Source organism: Ammodytes marinus (assembly GCF_949987685.1).
Source record: "Ammodytes marinus genome assembly, chromosome: 20".
Lineage (NCBI taxonomy): Eukaryota > Metazoa > Chordata > Actinopteri > Uranoscopiformes > Ammodytidae > Ammodytes > Ammodytes marinus.
This window is the reverse complement of record NC_137224.1, coordinates 342,322-352,605: the sequence shown is the minus strand read 5'-3', so window position 1 is coordinate 352,605 and position 10,284 is coordinate 342,322. Positions and strand designations below refer to the sequence as shown.

Here is a 10,284-nt window from a genome sequence, read left to right as displayed (position 1 = left end):
CACAACATGCTGTCACGTGATATCCATATACTCGGCGGCACCCGTAGTTCGTTTCATGCATTGGATTCGATGGGATTTAGCATTAGCAGGAACACTCACATTCGCTATTATTATTCACTGTTTTTTATGGTCATTTAAAGACGCTTTATTATCAAGTAGATGTATTTGAACGTAGGCTAGGTGAAGAAGAAATGGTTGGATTTAAAGGGATACACACACCAGAGTGAAATGAGTTGATCAACGCGTTTCAGTTGCAGCAACGCAAAGGTATTTTAGGCTAGACTGTCTGTGTTAGAATCGGGCGTTATGGAGTAGTTATTCGTTATAGGTCAATGGGAGTATTGTACTGTTATATGTATGAGTAACAGCTAAATGCACATGGACCATCCATAACACTTTTGTATCCTGGCTATACAATTGTAGGCTCATGTTTTTTGTATGGGTGTGGGATATGTGTGTTGTGTTGTAGGTAGATGGATGGATGGATGGATGGATAGAGAGAGAGAGAGAGATAGATAGATAGACAGACAGACAGACAGACAGACAGATAGACAGATAGATAGATAGATAGATAGATAGATAGATAGATAGATAGATAGATAGATAGATAGATAGATAGATAGAAAATCACTTTTTGTCAAAATCAGTGAATATCTCCTCATGATCCGCTACTTGTATATACATGTAAATAGACTATAAATAGTTCCACGTCCCAGCTGCAACACGGCAGATATACCGTTTTGGGACACTTTGATTGTATTTCAATATCTGAGGGGATCTGTAGGCTACCCCCTTAAAGGTGCAGTCAGTGATTCTGGAGAACGCTTGTTGTCAAAATCACTTTTTGTCAAAATCTGTGAATATCTCCTCATGATCCACTACCTGTCTGTACTGTGTGTGTGCTGAAAAAAAAACTGGTGTTAATACACAGCCTAGGCTCTGTAAACTGGTAAGTAAACAGAGGGGGACCACCATAGCTGGTAACATGCCCATTTGCAGAGCCTAGGCTGTGTATTAAAACTATTATTCTTTTCAGCTCACACACACACACACACCCACTGTACAGACAGGTAGCGGATCACAAGGAGATATTCACTGATTTTGACAACAAGCGTTCTCCAGAATCACTGACTCCACCTGTACCATAGTTGGATTAACCTAACGCTAACTGTATGTTTACTCTATTGATCGTGAGCCTGTGCATCTGTATATGCTGAAAAATCTATTTTTTTTGTGAATTTTCATGCATTTTTGCCGATATTTGAAATGGCGATTCTGATAAATGGAGCCCATTGTTTGTGCATGAGCCTCCTCCCTGCATTGTTAACAACCAGCAGTCACACACCCACCCACTGCCTTCAATGGAGTCCATCCCTGCGTTCCAAATTATCCCCATACTTCCCTACTATTTAGTACGCCAGAAAAAAAGATTTAGGATGTCCCAATACATGCACGTCGATTGTAGTATGCTGTAAATACATAAATGCCCCCACTAACTCTAATAGCATTTTGGAGTATTCGTCTTTATTCTTGACATTTCCCGACATAATGAAAAAAAATCTTCCTTATTTGATTTTTTGTTTTCGTCTCCTAACTTGTTTCCTTCTTTGTGTCCTTACTGTGTGTCCTTTCTGTGTGTGTGTGTGTGTGTGTGTCTGCCTGTCTGTGCGTCTGCATGCCTATCTTGTCTGTTTCTGTCTGTCTGTCTGTGTGCCTGTCTGTCTGTCTGTGCGTCTCTCTGTGTGTCTGTCTGCCTGTCTGTCTGTATGTCTGTGTGCCTGTCTGTCTGCCTGCCTGTCTGCCTGTCTGTGTGCCTGTGTGCCTGTCTGCCTACCTGTATGTCTGTCTGTCTGTCTGTCTGTCTGTGTGTCTGCCTACCTGTCTGTCTGTCTGTCTCTGTCTGTCTGTCTGTCTGTGTGTGTGTCTGCCTACCTGTCTGTCTGTCTGTCTGTCTGTCTGTCTGTCCGTCTGTCTGTGCGTCTCTCTGTGTGTCTGCCTGCCTGTCTGTCTGCCTGCCTGCCTGCCTGCCTGCCTGCCTGTCTGCCTGCCTGTCTGTCTGTCTGTCTGTCTGTCTGTCTGTCTGTCTCTGTACAGTCACTCTTTAGCATCATGGTGGACATTTCATTGAAGACCGGAGCGTCTTGGGTCTGTAGCTCCGAGGGACGTCAGCTGACCGACGTCTTACTTCCTGTTTACATCGGTAACCAAGACGATGATAAAGATGATGTCAGAGATATCCATGAGTCAGAGACAGACACTACCAACTGGTGAGAATCTTTATTAACACAAACTGGGTCTTAAAGGTATAGTGCGTAAATTCTGTTGTGAATTTCTGAGAAATTTCAACAACACTGTCTGTCTGTGCATCGCCATCTACATGAGGTAAAGCCTTCAGTGATGGCACATGGATTGTATACCTTCTGCTGTACGTCCAGGTTTTTTTTTCTTAGCAGTAGAATCAACAACTGAAACATTTCATGGGCTCTTCTTGGGGATTTTTCTGAGCTCCTGCACCAGTGTCTAGGGAGGTGGGGGGGGGGGGGGGGGCGACACCAGTTTGTAAACGCTGCCATACTGAGAAATACAGAGAGAGTTTTGTGGAGCTGATAATAGGCTTAATCAACTTTGTGTCAACTCATTTGGCGATGGCTTGAATGTAACCAAAACATTTTTTATATGGAAAAAGTTGCGCACTATAGCTTTAAAACTTTTTCTTTCCTCCCAGGCCGTCCCCGGTTCTGTTGGAGCAGACTGAAGCAGACTCTCCGTGTGTGTTGACGCTCTGCTGTGGCCCAGATACCCCCTCTATCATCGGGCGCGTGTCGGTCGTGAGCGAGGCGCGAACTATGGAAGTCTACAACCAGCAGGGAGAATACTGTGGCACTGTGAGAGGGCAGAGGGACCACAGAGTCAATACAGAGAGGTGTGTATAGTATATATGCACAGACACACAGAGACAGACAGACAGACAGACAGACAGACAGACAGACAGACAGACAGACAGACAGACAGATAGGTATATACGCACAAACACTCACAGACAGACAGACAGACAGACAGATACACACACACTCAGACAGTCTCACACAGACAGACAGACAGACAGACAGGTATATACACGCTGACACACACAGACAGGTATACACAGACACACACACTCACTCACTCACTCACTCACTCACTCACTCACTCACTCACTCACTCACTCTCTCACTCACTCACTCACTCACTCACTCACTCACTCACTCACTCACTCACTCACTCTCTCACTCACTCACTCACTCACACACTCACACACACACACACACACACACACACACACACACACACACACACACACACACACACACACACACACACACACACACACACACACACACACACACACACACTAAATGGGATGTTGACCTGTAGTATTCTCTGTTCAGTGCAGAGCGAGGGCCGTTCTACAGGACTCAGCTGATACTGGAATCTCCTTCTTCAGCCTGTGAAGTCAAGGTCAGTCCCACACAAACACGTTTTTTTTAATTATTTCTTTTAAAGGGACACTGTGTAACATTTTAAGTAATTTATCAGCTAAAATCAATATCCTCATTCATAAATATGTCCTCATTGGTGTAAAATCACCTCTGCCAATAATCTGAATTATCCTCCGGAGCGGAGAATTACAAATATTAATGTTACATTTTGTACATTGAGCAGGCAAGTCGTATGGAGGCATCCATGTTTTTGGAATGTCATCAGGTGCATTGTTTAGAATTTAGAATTGTTCTTGTCCTTGAAGGCCACTGTAGCTTCTGTTATTATTCTAAAGGGGTGGGGTTACCCAGGGAGCGTTGCATTCTAGAACTTTGAAGAACTTTCTTGATGATGTCATATTACACACTGCACCTTTAAGTTTAGTCTACATTTCTTTTTCTGTCTCTGCTAGCTGCTGTCTCTGGGTGGCAGGAGCAGTGTGTTGGTGCAGCGTGTGGTTGTGTGTGTTAAAGCCGTGGCCCCCGGTCCGGTCCGCGGCCCCGGCATCGACATGGCGACGGTCCAGTGTCTGGTGGACGAGATGGGGACCAGTCTCTCTCCGGGAGCACAGAACCTCATGGAGATGGTGCAACATCAACAGAAGGTTTATTTTATTTTATAGGGGAAGGTGGGGTGATTTGTGCAACTTTTTACTCAAAGTGATTTTAAAGTGAGGCCTTGACAGTTATGTCTCCAACTCAAATATGTACATATATTTCAGGATGTTGTGCATCCCTGGCAATAAAAACTTTGGATCTGGAATAAACTGTTTAAGAAATATAGCTTTCGGAAAAAAAGTTGTCTTGTCGCACAAATCACCCCACGTAGTGGGGTGATTTGTGCGTCATTGTGTCACAATGACAAAGTCACCATCATCATCTTTCTGGCCATCTGAACTCTCATCAGTGGTGTCGTTAAGTGGAATTGAGATGTCACTCTCTCCTGAGCTACTGTAGACTATCACTTTCTTTTGGTGACCAGCGTATACAGCCATGCCACTGGCACAACTCTCAGAAATGTACTTTGCACTAGTTGCTCCGTGCTTGTGGAACCAACTGCCACCTGACAAATGTGATTCCCCCTACATTTCTGCCTTTAAATCAAGGCTCAAAACCCATATGTACACCCTGGTGTTTCCTCCCCATTAACCTCTGCACTACTTACTTACCTCTGCACTACTATCTGTGTTTATGTGGATGTATGGGCTTTACGTCTTTTATTTTGGTTATTGTTATTTTACCTTCATTGTTTACCTACTGAATGCACTATGTACAGCACTTTGGACAGTGCAAACTGTCATAAATGTGCTTTTATAAATACATTTTACTTACTTACTTACTTATAACTCACCCAGGCCCTTGCGCACAAATCACCCCATCCCCAGAATTTTGGATAATAGGCATGATGCAGCAATTTAGGGTTGACATTGTGCTAACTATATAGACTCAAAGTGTAGCATACCAAAGCACTAAAACATGTGTCAAATGTTTTCAAACGTGTCTATAATTGTTCAGACACAATAATCAAAAAACCTTGATCATGGAAATTTTACTTTGAAAGGCAAAACACAGTTTTTTGAGCTTAAATGTGCTTATATCTTATTCCTTGTGTCTCCCTTCTTTACAGGATGAGTCAAATGGATGGCTCTTCTTAAATATGTGGTCACATTTCCAATTTCTTCCACGGTTTTCTAGAAACAAGGGGTTTTGCAACTTCCAAAATGCACAAATCACCCCACCTTCCCCTATATTTTATATATTTTATTTTACTTTATTTATTTTTATTTATTTTTTTCTATTTTTACTTTTAATTTTTTTTGTTCTATTTTTACTTATTTTTATTTCATTTTAATATATAATTTAAAAAAAATTAATTTATATATTTTTTACGATTTAAATTTTTTTTTTAATGATTTTTATTTAATTTTTTATTCAATAATTTTTGAAAAATTATAATATCTGTGTGTTCCAGAATCAGACGGGCTCTCTGGGTGGATTTCTTCCACTTCTGATGGGCAGTGGAGCGTTGTCTGCTCTCACTCAAGCAGCAGCTAATCAGTCTGCACTATCAAGGGTAAGGATATGAGTTTATATATGAGACAGACAGACAGACAGACAGACAGACAGACAGACAGACAGTCAGACAGACAGACAGACAGACAGACAGACAGACAGACAGACAGACAGACAGACAGTCAGACAGACAGACAGACAGACAGACAGACAGACAGACAGTCAGACAGACAGACAGACAGACAGACAGACAGACAGACAGACAGACAGACAGACAGACAGTCAGTCAGACAGACAGACAGACAGACAGACAGACAGACAGACAGACAGACACTGGGTAAAATGTTTACTTATTTTTTGGTTCATAAAGAGTTCATTAAATATATTTTTTTCTATGATATTTTTGGGGATTTCTGATGTTGGTATGATGTGATGTGTGTGTGTGTGTGTGTGTGTGTGTGTGTGTGTGTGTGTGTGTGTGTGTGTGTGTGTGTGTGTGTGTGTGTCTCCAGACTCCAGTCGAAGCTCAAACTGCTCAGAATGGATCAATGAATGGTTCCTCCCCTCCAGACCAGACCCATTCTACTGCCTCTGACACTAAGAGTAAGAAGCAGCTTTTCACAATAAGAGAAACTTTTTATACTCAAATTGTAGCAAAATGTTCATATTGTGAGATGTACTTGCATAAATAAAAAAAAAAAAACGGAAGACCATTTATTTTCTCCCATCTGACTATTTTATTTTATTATAAATACTATATCTACAATTTTTTTTTTTTTTTTTTTTTTTAGTATTTATTCATAATTCCCATTTTTTTTTTTTTTTTTTTTTAAATGTTTTTTTTTTTTTCATAAATCCTATCATCTGATGAGTTGGTTATGTGTTGTTCTGTAAAAAGTGAGCCAGGCATCTGCTAAATAAAATGTAATGTAATGTTCCCCTGTGTTGCAGTTTTTTTTAACTGTAGTATTACCATGTAATCACCTGGTCAATGATCAAATTCCTTCGTGATTTTTCTCTACTTATGACATCTATTGCAGCATGTCCGTCCTGGGAGAGGGATCCCTTACTCTGTCAACTCTCCCTGAGATTTCTTAAATTTTTTTTTAATCCCGGTAAAGGGTTTTTTACTGGGAGTTTTTTCTCAGCCGAGCTAAGGGTGTAAGGGCAGATAGATAGATAGATAGATAGATAGATAGATAGATAGATAGATAGATAAGGGCAGGGTGTCATATTGTATCATATTGTATGGAATGTAAAGCCCACTGAGACAATTGCTATTTGTGATTTTGGGCTATACAAATAAAACTGATTTGATTTGATTTTGATTTGCAGTGAGCTCGGCCCAGCTGACTGCCATGATGTCACAGTTCCTGAACGGTAACCCTGGTCTCCACGGTGACGCTTTGGGGCAGCAGAGTCTCCATGGCAACCCTTCAGACTTCTTACCGATGCTTCAGAGCGTCTGTGATCAGGTGACCAAGATCAGACTGGACAACGCAGCAGAGGAGAAGAGGAGAAACGGATCATGGTACGTTTATTTTATTTTTATTTTTTTAAGTTTTTATTCATCCGTTTTTTAAAGATATATTCATACATTAAATGGTAAATGGTAAATGGACTTGACTTATATAGCGCTTTCTAGCCGATTTTCTCAGCCCCAAAGCGCTTTACATATCTTAACACATTCACCCATTCACTCACACACTCATAGTAGAAGCTGCCATGCAAGGCGCTCTCTGAACCATCGGGAGCAATTTGGGGTTCAGTGTCTTGCTCAGGGACACTTGGACATGTGGCGGGGAGACGGGGGATCGAACCTCCGACCCTGCACTCCAGAGGCGATCTCCCTACCCACTGCGCCACTGCCGCCCCTAAGTTATTAGTTAGTCATTAGTTATTTTTCTATTTTTAATTTTTTTTTTGCTTTATATGTATCTTTTTTTTCATGGTACGTTTTGTATTTTTTTTAAATGTATTATTTTTTAATTTTATATCATGAAACTAACTTCACACATTACATAGTTAGAAGGATTTAGTGGATTTGGGTTTACAGTAACAGGGGCTTTAACTCCAATATGTTTTATACATACAATACAATACAAAACTATTCAATACAACTTTATTGATTACTCAGTGACTTCACAGTGTGTTTTCACATGTGTGTTTATCATCTGAACCTTCTCTCTTCATCCAGAAGTGGCTCCACCTTGTGTCACAAAGGTGTCACTACATTATTTATAATATTATTTCTTATTATAAAAAAAATAGTTGGTGGTGATACGTGTAAGGTTATAAAGGCTTAAAGATAGAGTAAGCGGTTTATTTGTGTTAATATATGTTATATCACTCCATATTCCTACAGCAATCACTTCAATAGAGTACGGACGTCATATCACAGGTCTCCAAGTCATTCTAATTTGCAGTAATAGCCTAATTAAAATGTTGTAGTATCCCCGATTTTTTTATCCAAACGTGACGTAGGGACGTGCGAGGGGACTGCTAACTGCAGTAACTGACAGGAAGTTAGCTAAAAGAACCATTCCGCTTACAGCACCTTTACGTAACACAGCAATTCTAGTTTCAAAATGGCAACAAAAGCGGTAGTGTTTTTACCACGCCAGCTGTTGTTCCTGGGTGAGCGTTATACCCATGACAAAGGCATTAAGAAAAACTATATAAAAACAGCATTCTTTGCACTGATGGTCTCGTTTGCTGTTACATGTAATTTATCATTAACAGAGGAAAAAATTAGACTGTTTTAGAAATATTTAAAAGTTCCTCGTAGCGACTTTTTAAGTGCATGAATGTGTAAAGAAATTAATCTCAAGAGGCATCAAATAGACAAGCAAAGGATTGAAAAATGCATATGGACTCCATTGAAGGCAGTGGGTGTGTGACTGCTGGTTGTAAACAATGCAGGGAGGAGGCTCATGCACAAACAATGGGCTCCATTCATCAGAATCGCCTTTTAAAATAACTGCACCAAAAACTCATAAATAAATATATTTTTCAGCATAAACAGACACACAGGCTCACTATCATCACAGTAAACATACAGGTAGTGTTAGATTCACTCTACAATGTTCAAAAATACACATTTATACAAGGTTTTCATGCAGATAGCTTGAATAAAGGGGCCCTTTGTCAGGCTAGCTCGTGGGTTGGGACAGAGAATGTCTTGTCAGCTGAGTGTGAGTGACAGAGAGAAGTCGACAGCAACTTAACGGTACGTGTCTTCAACCCAACACACCAGGCTAGGCTACTGAGGCTAGTAAACACCGGGTAACATATTTTAATGTAGTTGTAGTTTTTAAAAGAGTAAATCATTTGCTTGGCTGCTTGCTTTTAAGATTTGTTTAGAAGGAATTTTGGATTAAAATGTTTTATGTTAAAGACCTACTTCACCGGTGGGAATATGAAGGTGTATTGAACTCTGAGATCCTATGTAGTATAAATGTGCAAAAATCTTAGAAATTGGTTCATCCTAGCCTGAGAAAAGGCAGAAAGAGTGTTTTATTTTGGTCTAGGAATAGTTACCACCGCATAACATATTCAAACAGGTTTATACTCTTAATCAGGTTATAGGGAATTTGGGGAAAATATTTTATTGATTTTTTTAAAGATTATTTTTTGGCATTTTCAAGCTTTATTGGATATTACAGAGTTGAAATGGAGAGACAGAGAGAGAGAGAGAGAGATAGGGGGGATGACCTGCAGTAAAGGTCCACGGGTCAGATTTTAACCTTGTTCAAATGCTTACCAGTGCTTGAAAAAAATGCTGTTTTTTCCTGAAGCAAACAAAAAAAATGCATATACTACTGGTAATATTTTAATCACTTTAATTAAATGTATTTTGTTCACAGTGATCTCGACCCAGCAATGGAAGCCCGTTTGGAAGCTATGGAGCGCAGACTGAAGGAGCACGTTGACAGACGTCTGGACGCGCTGGAGATGAAACTAGAGGCGGTTCTGAGTCTGGTGCTCAAGCAAGAAGCAAGCAGCCGGACAGGGGGAGAAAAGGCTGCTAACACGGCTGTGGAAGAGACTGCTGCTACATAAGATACACACTGAGATAGGCGGTTTTCTAAGGCCATGGCTACCACCTTGGGCTATACACTGAGATTGACGGTTTTCTATGGCCATGGCTACGCATACAGATGCAGCTAAAGAAATTGGAATATCAGTGAAAAGTGCATTTTTTCCATCATTTCCGTCGTTTCAATGAAAAGTTTGAAAAAAATCCGTAATTTTAACTCAAAAAGTGACATTTTAATATATTCTACATTCATAAGGCATGAAGTGAAATGAATCTAGAAGGAGGCAAGGAGCCAGACAGGGGGAGAGAAGGAAGCAAGCAGTCAGACAGGAGGAGAGAAGGAAGCAAGCAGTCAGACAGGGGGAGAGAAGGAAGCAAGCAGTCAGACAGGGAGAGGGAAGACTGCTAACAGGGCTGTGGAAGAGACTGCTGCTACATAAGAGAGACACTGAGATAGGCATTGTCCACACCTAAGGATGCAGCAAAAAAATATTGGGTATCAGTGAAAAGTTATATATATATATCTTTAATTTAACTAAAAACATGACATTTTAATATATTCTACATTCATAACGCATGAAGTGAAATGAATCTAGAAGGAAGCAAGGAGCCAGTCGGGGGGAGAGAAGGAAGCATTACTGATACTACATAAGATATATACTGAAATCGGCATTTTACTAAGGCCATGTCTACACGTACAGATGCATCATAAAA

The 10,284-nt window shown here is 40.5% G+C and overlaps 1 protein-coding gene across 1 annotated transcript in view; it reads left to right on the top strand.

Moving 5' to 3' along the window:
• The first annotated feature begins 115 nt into the window (after nt 1-115).
• Nucleotides 116-10,284, top strand: part of cUnh10orf88 (chromosome Un C10orf88 homolog) — an 11,390-nt gene continuing 1,221 nt past the window's right edge. Inside the window, exons 1-9 of the mRNA XM_080048820.1 lie at nt 116-267; nt 2,095-2,267; nt 2,726-2,923; nt 3,429-3,498; nt 3,932-4,123; nt 5,491-5,592; nt 6,044-6,134; nt 6,867-7,062; nt 9,398-10,284. The exon at nt 9,398-10,284 is cut by the window's right edge and continues 1,221 nt beyond it. Coding sequence (XP_079904946.1) covers nt 2,110-2,267; nt 2,726-2,923; nt 3,429-3,498; nt 3,932-4,123; nt 5,491-5,592; nt 6,044-6,134; nt 6,867-7,062; nt 9,398-9,593 — 1,203 coding nt within the window. The 5' untranslated portion in view covers nt 116-267; nt 2,095-2,109 and the 3' untranslated portion in view covers nt 9,594-10,284. The remainder of the gene's footprint in view (nt 268-2,094; nt 2,268-2,725; nt 2,924-3,428; nt 3,499-3,931; nt 4,124-5,490; nt 5,593-6,043; nt 6,135-6,866; nt 7,063-9,397) is intronic.